The 14,928-nt window shown below is 45.6% G+C and overlaps 1 protein-coding gene across 1 annotated transcript in view; it reads left to right on the forward strand.

Annotated features, from left to right (window-relative positions):
* The window catches only part of ITGAE (integrin subunit alpha E), a 73,521-nt gene that overhangs the window by 43,589 nt on the left and 15,004 nt on the right, over positions 1-14,928 (forward strand). The window contains 7 exon segments of the mRNA XM_030294854.1: positions 258-482; positions 1,484-1,614; positions 3,398-3,528; positions 4,787-4,953; positions 6,317-6,445; positions 10,197-10,270; positions 13,662-13,794. Of these exon segments, the coding sequence (XP_030150714.1) occupies positions 258-482; positions 1,484-1,614; positions 3,398-3,528; positions 4,787-4,953; positions 6,317-6,445; positions 10,197-10,270; positions 13,662-13,794 (990 nt within the window).

Below are 14,928 nucleotides of genomic sequence, written 5' to 3' on the forward strand. Positions count from 1 at the left end.
CTCCCAATTGCCAGTGCGGTACCCCTAACTGTGGGAGCAGAGGGAGAAGGCTCTGGGTCCTAGCAGGCTCTGGGCAGGAGGATCTTAGCCTTACCACTCGCTTACCGTGTAGCCTTGGGGAGGTCCGTTGCCTTTTCTGAGCCTCAGCCTCCCTGCTAGAGAATCAGAAACAAGTCCAGTGAGCATGCCTTCTGGGATGGCCGTGGTTGTGCACCCTGCATCCCTCTTGAGGGCTGAGCTACCTGTTTGCTTTACAGAATGGTTCCTTCTCTTTGGCACACACGCTGAGTGGGTACCCTGGATTCACTGATGTCCGATTTGGCTTTGCCATGGCAACAGTGGGGGATATCAGTCAGGATAAGCTCACAGATGTGGCCATTGGGGCCCCCCTGGAGGGTTTTGGGGCAGATGATGGTACCAGCTTCGGCAGCGTGTACATCTACAATGGACGCTGGGATGGCCTTCCTACCACCCCCTCTCAGGTAACCTGCAGGGCTCTCTCCAGCCTCTACTATGAGATTCTGACCTCCCTAGATGTGATAGCCTGAGCCCCAAGTCAGCTCCAGTTCTAAGTGTCAGGCGGGTCCCAAAGGGTCAGCAGCACCCAGTGAAGGACAGAAGTCACTTGGAGGTTCCAGGCCAGGACCTCACCCCAGACCCTTCCAGTGGGGTAAGAGGTTGTGGCAACATCTGTTTCTTGACCCGTATCTCCCTTTTTTGGCATTCCTGACCATGGACCTGCCTCAGATTCTCCTTCCTCACTTTCTGTCCCTTCTCTGGCTCCTGCCCCCCCCACCCAACCCCATCCATGCCTTAACCCTCATCTCCCAAGACTCCATTGCCAGCCTCTCATGTTACATAGTTTGTGGGCACTTTCACCCATCTCAGACCACAGTTGTTCTTCTAACTTCAGTTTTGTATGTCCAGCTGTGTCCCGAGCACCTTGCTGGATGGCCCCCTAGGCATCTCATGCTGCCTAGCCCAAAGCATCCTCTCCTCCCAGACCTGCTGCTCCTCTGGGCCCCTTCTCCTATCCCCCACACATATCCTAATGGTTCTCTCCCATATCCAGCCCTGGCCTGGCTCCTGTCTCTCTCCATCCCTGCCACCCCTGGCCTGGCTGCTCCTACTCGCCATCTTCCGCCCTGTGTCTGATTAGTCAGGCCCACCTCATTCCCCAGCCCCTCATCAAGCCTCCTTGCACCCAAACCCCCTCTGTTCCCACTGCAGTGACCCCTAGCTATGTCCTCAGATGTCCTGCTCTTCCCCAACCCCAGCTTTCATCACTTGCCATGTCAAGTCCCACCTGCCCTTCAGGGCTCCATTCAAATACCATTCCCCCTGGAAAACCTTGCCCTTCTCTTTTCAGTTCCTCAGTTGAGGGCTCACTGGGGTGGGGATCAAGGCTTATCATGCTGATTTGAATAAAACCCAAAAGGGCTCCCCTTCTCCTCCTCCATGCCTTGTGCTTTTCTCTCCACAGTGGATCAGAGCCTCAGAGGTGGCCTCAGGACTCCACTACTTTGGCATGTCGGTGGCTGGTGGCTTAGATTTCACTGGTGACGGCCTTGCTGACATCACCGTGGGCACTCTGGGCCGGGCAGCTGTGCTCCGGTAGGGATTCGTCCTGCCTCCTGGGGTCCCAAGTCCCAGCCTCACCTAGTTGCCCTGTCTTCAGTGACCCCATGAAGACACCAGGCACTGATGGGAGAGAGTAAATGTGGTTGTTGAGGGCACTGGCTCTCGAATCTGCCCATCTGGGTTTGACCCTCAGCTCTCAATTAACCATTTGCCCTTGGGCAGGTTCTTGTATTCTGAGTCCCACTTTTCTGATCTGTAAATGGGAATAACAACAGCACCTCCCTCACAGAGTTATGAGGATTGAGAGAATCTTTGCAAAGATTTGGTACAGTACTCATTGAAAGCTATTATTTTGATGATATGATGATTTTCAGAACTTCTGTGTTCCATCCCTAAGGGAATTATCAAATCCCGTGGCTATAAATAATCTGGCAGAGCACCTATCTGTCCTGTGCGCTCCACCAAGCTCCAACTTGGCTGCCTATTTAACGCCCCTCTTGGCTGTTGCTGTCTGGCATCTCAAAGTTAACATGTCTAAAAATGGACTTCGTGTTCTCACTCACTCCTCATTCTCCCCAAGCTGCCCTTCCCCAGGCTTGCCAGCTAAGTAAATGGCACCACTTGTTCAGGACAAATAACCAGGAGTCATCCTTGATTCCTCTCTTTTCTTTCTCCCACCACCCCATCAACAAGATTTTGTTGGCTCTGCCTCCACAATGCCTCCCGGTATAAGACGCTGGCATCTTTCACCTGCCATGGTGTTCTTCCCTGCTTCCACTCCCGTGCTCTGTTCTCCACACGGCTGCCAGAGGAGTCCCTTTATCCTGCTGCTTAAAACCCCTCAGTGGCTCCCACTTAGAGAGTAAAATCCAAATTCTTTACCGTGGCTCACCATCCCCATGGCTTGTCTCTGCTCATCCCTCCATCCCCATCTCCTCTTACTACCTTCTGTCTCACTAATTGTGCTCCAGTCATGCTGACCTTTGTGTTCCTTACATGTTCATTGCTACCACATGCCCTTTGCACTAGCTGTGCTTTCTGCCTGGAAGGAGGTTCCCCTTCTCTTCACACAGCTAGCTCTTGTTGACACATCTCAAATGTCTCATCAGGGAGGCCATCCCTGATCACCCAACTAAGTAGCCCCCAATCTCTATTACCCTAACCTGTTTTCTTTTTTTTTTTTTAAATTTTTTTTTTCAACGTTTATTTATTTTTGGGACAGAGACAGAGCATGAACGGGGGAGGGGCAGAGAGAGAGGGAGACACAGAATCAGAAACAGGCTCCAGGCTCTGAGCCATCAGCCCAGAGCCCGACGTGGGGCTCGAACTCACGGACCGCGAGATCGTGACCTGGCTGAAGTCGGACGCTTAGCCGACTGCGCCACCCAGGCGCCCCTGTTTTATTTTCTTAAAATTTTTTAATGTTTATATTTGAGAGAGAGAGAGAATCCAAAGCAGGCTTCAGGCCCCAAGCTGTCACTGCAGAGCCCAACACAGGGCCCGAACTCACAAACTCTGAGATCATGACCTGAGCCACAGTCAGACCCTTAACTGACTGAGCCACCCAGGTGCCCCCTATTTCCTTTTATCATAGCATTACCTGTACATAGGATTTTCCTGTCTCTTCTTATTTGCTTGTTGTCTATTTTCTCACTAGAGAAGGGACTTGTCTCTTTTCCAACTACTACATCCTGAAGATGCAGAACAGCACTTGGTATACTGGAGACGTTCAATAAATATTCATTGAATAATTGAATGAGCCAAGTACTGAAGTCTTGTGGTCACTCCTCATGGTTCTCTTTGCTATCTTGTTTAGCTCAAGACCTGTGGTTTACCTGAATGTGTCCATGACCTTCACCCCCATGGCACTGCCCATTGGCTTCAACAGCAGTGTGAATGCTTTTTTGTGTTTTGAAATCAGCTCTGTGACTACAGCTGCCGAGACAGGTAATAGACAGCCTGGCTGACCCCCCTCCCCCCTCCCCCCCACCCAGTGTTGTGGTCATTCCTTGTTGGCTTCTGTAGGGGACAGAGAAAGAGGACTGGGAGGGTGGTGGTGTGCCGGGAGTGTTATGAAGTCCTGGTACTTGAAATCCCTCTATTAGAGCTTAGTTCCCTTGAGGTTAGGTTCTGCCTAATGGGAACTGTCCCAGAAAAGAGCGGTCTGCTGTTAAATCCATACTGTGAGGGGATTTATCTGACCCTTGTTGGGCAGAAGGATTTTGGATCCCTTCCTCAAGGCTGAAGGATTGAGTTTCTGAAAGAAGACTCAGAAAAAAGGCAGCCACGCCTTCATCCCCCTCTCCTGTGCCCGTGTGTGTGTGCATGTGTTTGTAGGGGCTCCTGAGAAGTGCCTTTCCTCTTACTCTCTGATCACATCTTCCCTCCTTCCCTCCTCACTGTGTCTCCCTAGGCAGGTGGGATTAGATAACCTGCTGGAAGCCTGGCCTCTTTTTCCATCCCCATACTTGGCATTGGTTGGGTGCCTTTCCAGAAGGCAGAGGATGGGCATGGTTTTCATAGCCCAGGTACTTATTGCTAACCCAAGAGCTCCCCTCCAGAGTAATCCCTCAGCAACAGTCCCCAAGGTTTAATCTCTCCAGAACAATACCTAAGATGTCTCTTTGCCTCTTGCAGGTCAGAAAGCATTCTCCCAGGTGGGAGTGGCTTTCCTGTAGAAGGAGGCCTTCATCAAATCTGGGGGTAGAAAATGACAGACCTATCAGTTCCAGCTGTATAGGATGAAAGATTCAGGTCACATTGCTTGAATAGCAGCTTCTGAGTGGCTGTGTGACACTGGGCAAGTGTCTTTCATTCTCTGGGCCCTGGTTTCTATTCTGTACAGTAAGAGAGTTGGCCCAGGTAGTCTGTAAGGTGCTTCCAGCTCCGCTATCCTCAGGTCTTACTCTATGGTTTCTCTCCCCAGTCTCTGAATTATTCTTCCTCATAGTTTTCTCTTTCAATCATAGCCCTGGGAATGTGCTGCTTTGGGTTTGGGGCTGGGGCACTGAGGGACTAGAACCAGGTGCCAGAAGACCATGAGAAAAGTACTTTTGAAATGAAGAAACTTGGGATTCCAACACAAGGGACTAGGTGGGGACACCACTCAGGAAGGGCTCATGAGGAACTGCAGGCAGGCTAGGGGCCCTCTGTCTAGGGCTTACCCATCCCAGTCTTATCAGGAAGGTCTGGTCTTCATTCCCAGGCCTCAAAGACACAGTTCTGAACTTCACATTGGACGTGGATGTGACGAAGCAGAGGAAAAGACTGCAGTGTTCAGACAAGAATATTTGTCAGAGCCACCTTAGGGAATGGGATGGCAGTGTGTCCCGTCTTTGTGAGCCCCTCCTGCTCATTCCCACAGAGGGAAAGGTAAGTGGAGGAGTTTAGAAGAGAGTCATGATGGGTCTGGGTTTTCTTGAGAAAAAAGATTTGAGATGCTTGCCATGAAGGATATATACCCAAAACAAACTAGACAATTATAATAATCCTAGCAGATCAAGAACCATATAATGGCATGGGAGATGGAGTTAATTATACTAGAACTCCAAAGTAAAGAAATCTACTGAAATTGAACACTATGTCTCTGAGCTTCCTAGAAACTGGACACAAAGGGAAATGCTCTAATGGCTGACATTTTTCTTGGCAACAAATCAGGAATAACGGTGGATCCCCCCACCCCAGCCTCATGTCATCTCACCTAGTAGTGGGGCTGAGTGCCCTTATATGAGTAAACATCAGAAACATTGAATGAGAGAAAATAAAATAAAGACAAAAGGTATCATTTACAAAGGTTTACTCCTGACAGAGGTGCCTGGAGACACAAAAGACATGCGTTTGTCAGGACTCAGCCTTAGAAGGACCTATAAGGATCATTTATTCCAATAAACTTATAAGTTATGCTTCTCACTACATATCTGTTCAGGGTGTTAATTGGATTAAGAAAGTGTTTGTAGCAAGTCTATGCCTTCCTTAAATAAAAACTACATTTTCTACCTAGGGATCATGCTCACCTACTCTCAGGTGTTCAAAGCTCCTACCATCACTGAAAGGCTCACTTAAGGCCAATGGCACCCTAAGTAATCTCCTCATCTTCAGGTTTTACCTTTCTTTTTTTTTAACGTTTATTTATTTTTGAGACAGACAGAGAGAGACAGAGCATGAACGGGGGAGGGTCAGAGAGAGAGGGAGACACAGAATCTGAAGCAGGCTCCAGGCTCTGAGCTGTCAGCACAGAGCCCGACGCGGGGCTCGAACTCACGGACCGTGAGATCATGACCTGAGCCGAAGTCGGACGCTTAACCGACTGAGCCACCCAGCCGCCCCAGGTTTTACCTTTCTAATAAGTCCTCCAGGTTGCTTTGAGAAAGACCTTTATGAACATAGATGTGACCACAATTCTTCCCTTCTGTGGCTTCCATTTGCCCTCCAAAAAATATTCAAGTTGGTTTGTAACTCTTGATGGCCAAAATCCCTTTGTGTTTGGGATGGGAACCATCCTGAGTTTTCAGGCCTGAGGTTGGAGCAGATCAAGTGAGATTTTTCCAAAGCTCTAGGCAGCTTGGTTGAAGGAAGTTTCCCTTCAGCTTGGCTTATGTGGAAGAGGCTTATGACTTCTGACTCAACACTTTCATTGTTTATTTCTTATTATGACTACATCAGACTTAAAAGTATTCTTGTCATTTTTCCCCCACATGCCACTCCAATCCTGTATTACTTGGTGACTCTGTGGTAGCTCTGCGAGGAGGACTGCTTCTCCAGCATCAGCGTCAAGGTCAGCTACCAACTCCAGACCTCAGAGAGCCAGAGGGACCATCCCCACCCTGTTTTGGACCTCTACACTGAGCCCTTCACCATCTTCCAGGTGACGCAGCGAGGCGAGACTCCTGGGAGCCGTCCCCCAAAAAGTACCTGTTCCTCTAACTTTAAAGAATGTTAAAGTTAGGAGTACCCTCAGACAGTATTTGGGCCCTTTGCTGTTTAAACGGGGGAAACTGAGTTCCTGAGATGGTGTTCATTTTCCCAGGGCCTTACTGGTGGGTAACACAAGTCTCCAAACCACATGCAAGGTCAGTTCCTTTATGTTCACAGAAAACGTGCTTGCTACATATTTAATGATGCATAGGAATTTGTTGTCCGACTAGGCAAGGGTCTCTGGTGATAGTGTGGTGGGGGTCCTGTGTGGAGTCTGGACTGGGCCAACCTGCTCCTTCCTGTAGATAGGATGCTCTTTAGTGCATCTGCCTACCCAGGCCCTGACCTCAGCCTTCAGGCTGAATGTCTGACCTACCCAGAAACTTGGTGAGTGTCTGTCACAAGAAGCTTCTCTCATAACTCCGAGAAGTCAGAGGGAAAAAGAAACAGTCAAATTTCTTTTTTTTTTTTTTAATATTTATTTATTTATTTTGAGAGAGAGAGAAAGTACAAGTGGTGGAGGGGCAGAGAGAAAGGAAGAGAGAGAATCCCAAGCAGGGTCTGGGCTAGCAGTGCAGTCCCCACCCTGGGGCTCGATCTCACAAACCGTGAGATCATGACCTGAGCTGAAACCAAGAGTTGGATGCTTAACTGACTGAGCCACCCAGGTACCCCTCAAATTTCTTGATTCTTTGATATATAGGGTGATTTGGTTCTCTATACCCTGGCCCCCAATGGTATTCTGTCAGTCTTCATTTAGAGGGTCTTATGGCATATAGAAACATCAGCAAGATCAAAGTGACAACATACACATTTAAAATAATAATTACAGTCAGTTGGAATGAAAAGGAAAAGCCGCCAAAAGTAGTTCATACTGACATAGAAAATCTTCAGGTAGCGTACATATATTTCCAGGTAATCATAGGACACTCATGACTGTCTAATATTTTTACAACAATGCTCTATATAAATTAAATAAATATTTGGCTTAAGTTTTGGCCAGTATCCAATGAATCAGTCACAAACAGTGAATAGAAATAAGAGAATAATATAACTAGGGTGACTCTTTCCATTGCTCTTCTGCCCAGGAAGGAGAATCAGCCTCCCTATGAGCAAAGATTGTCATCTTAATTCTTTTAGGCAAGAAATTTTATCTTAAATTTATAATAGTATATTTATTTTGTAAATAATTTTTAAAATTTTGGTATTGACAGAATAGATGATTCAGAAAAGATTAGGAGAACTAACGTAACAAATTTCATGAATAAGTAGATTATAATTAATTATATACATTCTGTTTTTCAAACCTTTTTATTTTGAAATATCTGGCTTGCTAAAAAATGAAAGAATAGTCCAAAAAATTCCCATGCATTCTTTATCTAGATTCCCCCAAAGTTACCATTTTGATATTTTATCATATTTGCTTTATCATTCTCTTATTATATATATATATACACACACACACACATATACATATATACACACATACATATATATGTGAATATATACGTGTCACACATCCATATATGTGTACATATATACAATGTATACATATCACATATACATATATGTGTATATATACATATCACACATTCCATATATGTATGTGTATGTGTATATATATATATCACACGTTTATATTTTGCAACCATTTGAGAGTAAGTTACAAAGTTACAGATAGGATCCCTCTTAAACCCCAATACTTCAGTATATATTTCCTAAAAAACAAGGACATTCTCTTATAAAACCACAGTATGAGGATCAAAATCAGGAAATTAACAATGATAAAATGCTCTTATGTAATGTATAAACTTATTCAGATATCACCAGTTGTCCTATTAGTGTCCTATATGGCAAAAGAAAACAATTTTTTTTTTTCTGGCCCAAGATCTTTCATTACATTTTTTCAATACTCATCTTTCTTTAGTCTTCCTTCAATCTGCAATAGTTTCTCGGTCTGTCTCACCATTTTTCAATGGTACAGGCCAATTATTTTGTAGAATATGTTTCCTCATGGTTACATTCAAGTTATGCATTTTTGACAGGAGTATCACAGAAGTGAAGTTGTGTCCTTCTAAGTGCACAGCATAGGAGGTAGAACATGTTGATCTGTCCCTTTCGGGTACTATTTCCCTTTGTAATCAATAAGTATCTTTAAACTTTTTAAAAAAAAATTTTTTTTTTCAACTTTTTTATTTATTTTTGGGACAGAGAGAGACAGAGCATGAACGGGGGAGGGGCAGAGAGAGAGGGAGACACAGAATCGGAAACAGGCTCCAGGCTCCAAGCCATCAGCCCAGAGCCTGACCCGGGGCTCGAACTCACGGACTGCGAGATCGTGAACTGGCTGAAGTCGGACGCTTAACCGACTGCGCCACCCAGGCGCCCCTAAACTTTTTTTTTTAATGTTTATTTACTTTTGAGAAAGAGAGAGACAGAGAGTGAGTGGGGGAGGGGCAGAGAGAGAGGGAGACACAGAATCTGAAGCAGGCTCTAGGCTCTGAGCTGTCAGCGCAGAGCCCAATGCAGGGCTCGAACCCACGAACTGTGAGATCATGACCTGAGCTGAAGTCGGACGCTTAACTGACTGAGCCATCCAGGAGCCCCTAACAAAGAGATTTAAAAAAAAAAAAAATTATTCCACTAATGAAATGGGTGAGGAGAAATTATTTGGTGTTAGGTTAGGCACATAGATGTTTCCAAAGAATGAGTTCTAGCTGGGAGCTTAGATGCTTTAATCCTGCTCTCTCTCACTGGGCCTGGGTGAAAAAGCAGGCTACTTGGCTATATTAAAAGCAAAAGTAAAAAAAACCTGCCTCAGACTGTTAAGCTAGCCAGATAGAGCTCCAAGATCTGACTTCTTCAAACTGCATCTCCCTCCTCTGGGAAGTAAGTTTCTTTTCTAGCTTTGGGCTCCCATTCCAGCTCCAGGCCATGGTAACATTCCTTGCAGAAAGCTACTGAGGTGGTCACTGGCTGCTGGGGAGATAAACACAGAGATTCTCCAGTTAAGGAGCTGGCTGCTTCCTTCATAATAAAAAAATAGATCCAGCTCCTTTAGAAAATTTGATTTTTTTAACTTAACTAGGGCTGTTCACCTTGCCTGGGCCTTTTGGACCCTATGTAACTTTCCAAATGATTTTGTTTTAGTATAGGCAAAATTACAAGGGGAATATTTATCCTACAGAGAAGACTAGTCATGGGGACAAGAACCTCACAGGACTGGACCTCACAATATTTGGGTTAGGTGTCCCCCCATTCCTGCTCCTGCTGTTCCTGCCTCTACTTAAAAGGACTAAGGAAGCTTTTTTTTCTCTTAGGTTTTCCTCCCTAAAATGTTCAGATTAGTGACTTGTGAGCAAGCCTGCTGCTTAATTCCCATGATATAAATGTGACAGGCACCCCCACCATTCCATGAAGGTCCCCCCATTTTTCACCTTGGCCAGAGGCCTAAATCCCGGTGTACTTTTGTTGTAAGACCAAGCACACTCCGTACCCCTGACAGGTCAAGGAATGTCACAGTCACAGCTCTCTTGGCCATATGGGTACAACCCCAGTCTGTTGGCCTTCACGTCCTTCTACCTGCACTTCTCAGAGTCTAAGGAAGGAAAGGTATGTCCTACGGAGAAGATCGAGAGGCAAAGCTCCCAGGGATGGTGGTGTCCCTGGTCTGACCCCTGCCTCTCTCTGTTTGGTTATAGCTGCCCTATGAGAAGAACTGCACGAATAAGCTGTTTTGTGTTGCTGACTTACAGATGGCCATCACCACCTCTCAGTGAGTTGTCAACTGCAACCAACTTTCTCCTGAAGGTGTACCCGGCAAACCCCTCATCAAAATTTGACTTTTCCTCATGGCCCACAAAGGGCTTTGAATCTATTACCTCATTGGGTCCTCAGCCACACCATGAGGGAGGCAAGAGATTTGTATTTCTGTCTTATAGATTATGGAATAGACTCAGTAGCTGAGGGACTGTGTGGGATCACAGAGCTCATTTGGTGGACTTGAACCTAGGTCTCTGACACCCTGGACAATGCTATTTTCATACCCTAGTGTTTCTTGCTCCTAGGACTACCCCAGGTAGAGGTAGCCTCTTCCTTGGCTCACCTGTTAACCCAGTTACTTAATTAATTCATTAAATATTTATGGAGCATCTCCTCTGTGCCAGGCACTCTACATGCTGGAGATACATCAGCAAACAACATAGACAAAACAGCCTTGCCCTCCTGGTGTTTTAGGAGGAGAAGATAGTAGGTACATTTTATGTTGATGAGATGTACTATGAAGAAAAGTCAGGGAAGGTGGGAGAAAGTGCCGGGTGGGGGTGGATTGCAGTTTTGGAGTGGTCAGGAAAGGGCTCACTGTGGTGACATTTTGGTACACACAGGAGGAGACTGGGGAATGAATTCTGTGGGTGTCTGCAGGGAGAGCAGCTGCAAATTCCCTGAGATGGGAGCATACCTGGAGGTGGGAGGAATGGCCAGGACACCAGTGTGGTTGCAGTAGAATGAGGGAGAGGTAATGTGGGGGCAGGGAGAAAGGTTATATGGGACTTCTGAGGCCCTGCATGAGGGCTTTTATTGTGAACTGGGAAGCCAGACGAATGACAGGATCTTGCATTTTAACAGGCTCATTCTTGCTGCTGTGTGGTAGACTGCAGGAACAAAGGTGTAAGCAGGGAGATAGTAAGGATCTATTACAATAACTCAGGTGAGAAGCGATGGTGACTTGGGCCAAAGTGGTAGCAGGTAAAGGTGCCTATATTTTGAAGTTAGAGCCCACAGGACTTGATGACAGATTGGATCAGGGGAGTAAGAGAAAAAGAAGGGTCTAAGGCAGCTTCCATGGTTTCATCCTGAACATCTAGATTTGTGCTGTCCAATACAGTAGCCACTAGTCACATTTAACTATTTAAATTAATTAAAATTAAGTAAAATTAAAATTTTAGTTCCTCAGTTGAACTAGGCACATTTCAAGGGCTCAACACCCACATATGGCCAGTGATATTGAATAGCACAGATATAGACTATTTCCATTACTGCGAAAGTTCCCTTGGATCACACTGAACTCCACAATAATGGCGATGCCAAGAACTGAATTGGGGAAGCCTTTAGAAGACTGATTTTGGAAGGCAGGGTGGAGAGAAAGAGATAAGGAGTTTGACTTTGGACACGTGATGGTCTTAAAATGCCCTTCCTGGCTAGTAGTGCTGCACACATAACACGGCACTGATGGCCCATTGGCCGGAGTTGGCATCTGGGTGGAAGAACGCTGTTGCCTGAGTCCTGGTAAGCCTTTTCATAGACATTTGTAGGAATTGTGGATGGCTTAGCGCGGCCCATCCCAATTGCTAAGGATCCAGTTCAAGACTTCTGAGTGTTTTGGAATCCAGCCTAATAAACAGATGCAGCTGTTTCCAACAGGAATTAATTACAGCCAAGAACTTCCCTCCCAGCCAACTCCTTGGGATATATATAGCACACACAGCTGGCCCTACATCACCCCCTAGTGTAAATAGTAACCAGTCTCTTCTTTTTTCAAAAAGTATGATTGAGTCTAATCCTTAGTTAGCATCCAAATGTTTCAGGGGTTTCAACCTTTTTATGGACATGGATCTCCTAAAGAATCGAAGGAAAAAGCTCGAAGATGACATAGGCATAAAACATAAGTGTTTGCATTTGGGGCCCTCTGAAACTGTCCCTGGCCCTCAGGTTAAGAACCCCTGTGAAATAGAACAGTGGCTCTCAGATCTCTCTCGTGGGTTCTAGAACAGTTTAGCCAACTGATGTTTCAACATCTCTACCTTGTTATGCCATAGGCACCTCTCTTTATATCCCTGCCTGAACTCATCTGTCAGCTGCCACCCTCTGGTCTTCCTCCAGTGTTCTCTCCCTCACGAATAGGACCACTTGTTCATCCAGTGTGAAAATTCAGGGCTCATCCTTGACTCCTCTCTCTGCTGCTCTGGTTACAAGTGTGGTCTTACCATATCTGGTTTCTATCCCTTCTCTCTATCCCCGCTACTACTATATTACATCAGGCATTTGCCATCTTTTTTTTTTTTTTTTTAATTTTGTAAAATGTTTATCTTTGAAGGAGAGAGGCAGAGTGTGAGTGGGAGAGGGGCAGAGAGTGAGGGAGACACAGAATCCCAAGCAAGTTCCAGGCTCTGAGCTGTCAACACAGAGCCCGACGTGGGGCTCCAACCCACGAACCAGGAGATCATGACCTGAACCAAAGTTGGATGCTTAACCATCTGGGGCGCCCAGGTGTCCCAGGCATTTGCCATCTCTTCAATGGATTTCCACAGCAGGCTCTAGTTGTCTCCCCACCCTCTCTCCTGCTAATCAATCTATCCTCTTCTCAGTTCTGATAAAACAAAAAGAATACTACCACAACAACAAAACACATGTCACAATACTTCCCAGAGCTTCATATTCTGTTTTTGAACAGATTTCCTAGGTGGCTAGGAAATTTTCCTTATATCGCTAATGTGTTCTCCTGCAGATCTTGGTTATGGATAGTGGTTCTATACTCTGGGGCCCCACAGCACCTCAGTGGACTGAAGGAAGCTCTCACAAATCCCAAGTCTTCTCAAGTCTGAACAGACTGTTTTAAACCATACATTTAACCAACTGAGCCACCTAGATGCCCCAGTATTGAGCAGAGTATCTGGCACAGAGAAAGTACTCCATAAGTATATATGAAATGGATGAATTTGTGTAATGAAGTACCTTGCCTAGGGTTGCAGTGAATTGGCAGTAGAAAGAGTATTTAATTATAATTTTCCCAACCCCCTTTTGAGACTGTTAAACCTCAGGCAAATTAGACTCTCTTGGCTTCTGTTTCCTTTTCTATGAAATGGACAGTAACCATACTATTTTATACAGTTATTACGAGGATTAATTGAGGATGTGAAGCATCGAGCACAGTCCCTGCCATATAGTAAGCACCAAATAATGGGAAGCATTATCACCGTCTCACATAGCAACTGAGGGGGGATAGCAGTCCAGGTGTTTGCTCATGTTGAGGGGGAAGAAAATCTAGGCTAAATGTATCCTTTAGGCAATTTAAGAAGTTAGTTAAGATTGTGCTATTGTATTGCATTGAGGTTTTTTACAGATCAAATAAATTGGTAACATGTATCTATTTGCCTACTGCTGTGCAGGCAGGAATTGGTGGTGGGTCTCACAAAGGAGCTGACTCTGAACGTTAACCTAACTAACTCTGGGGAAGATTCCTACATGACGAGCATGGCTTTGAATTACCCCAGAAACTTACAGTTTAAGAGGATACAGAAGGTAACTATGATGGCAGTTTTGGAAACATACACTCATGGCTGTCCCTTCCTGTACACCTGCTTTTTTATGGCAACCTCTGAACTGGTCTCCCTGCCTCCAGTCTCATCCAGGTCCATCCAATAAACTAGATGGATCCCCTCCAGTCCAACTGCATGCTGTGCTATGGGTTCAGTCGTGCTATTCTCTGCCTAAAGAGCCACCAGTGATGCCGTTCTGCAGTCACTCCTTGCCTGCAGCCTTTCTTAACCAGGGTTCTGAGAGGAAAATATTCTCTAAGTTAGCAGGGACCGGGAAAGTAAAAGTCTGCCCTGCCATTCATCAACCTGGGATCACAGACTCAAAGCCAGCTGCAAGATACTAGGAAACTAATTCTCCCAAGGACATCCTGCAGCTGTGAAGTAACGCTGAAAAGTGTTCTCTAAAATCATAGGCAATCAGAGACTTTGCTGCTTGAAGTTCTATCTGTAATTATGAAACCATCTCACTCTTGACTGGATAATATGTAACTTTGAAGAGAAGCTTTCATCTGAGGTACAGCGCTTCAGACAAAGCATTCTGGACACAACTTTACAAATCCACCCTAATAGTTTCCAAGGAAGGGGTCCCTGGGTCTGGCCCTGTTTTACCTAGTAGAGCCTGTCAAAACTCTGCTTTACTTATATTTCACCTGAACTGTACCCTTCCCCGGAATCCTTTAACTGTCTTTGCTTTTGTTTAGTGAGACAGACATACCCTGGTGCAGTTTTCCTCATTGTAAGCAATCATTAAACCTGCCTTTGTCAAACTACAGGTTTGTCCCTGGGGTCTTAGGCTATTTGAGCTAGGATAGCATCGATTACCTGAAAATAATGAAATTATCTCATAAGCTTCTTGAGTGGAAGTGGTGTTGCACTATCCTTGGGAGAATTAAGAAAATTGTCCATGAAATCACCTTCTGTATTCAGTGGTCCAGATGAAGATCCATGGTTGAGAAAGGCTCCGTGGCAGTGCTTGGCTCGTGCTAGCCTTCCAGCCCATCTCAGGATATTAAGTTTGCATTGGTCCAAGGCCCAGTTCAAATGCCTCGCTACCAATGAAGACTTCACAGATTCCTTCCTCCTTGTTGGATTTCACCTCTTTCGATACTGTTTTTCA

This window comes from Lynx canadensis, chromosome E1, assembly GCF_007474595.2.
Source record: "Lynx canadensis isolate LIC74 chromosome E1, mLynCan4.pri.v2, whole genome shotgun sequence".
In the NCBI taxonomy this organism is placed as follows: Eukaryota; Metazoa; Chordata; class Mammalia; order Carnivora; family Felidae; genus Lynx; species Lynx canadensis.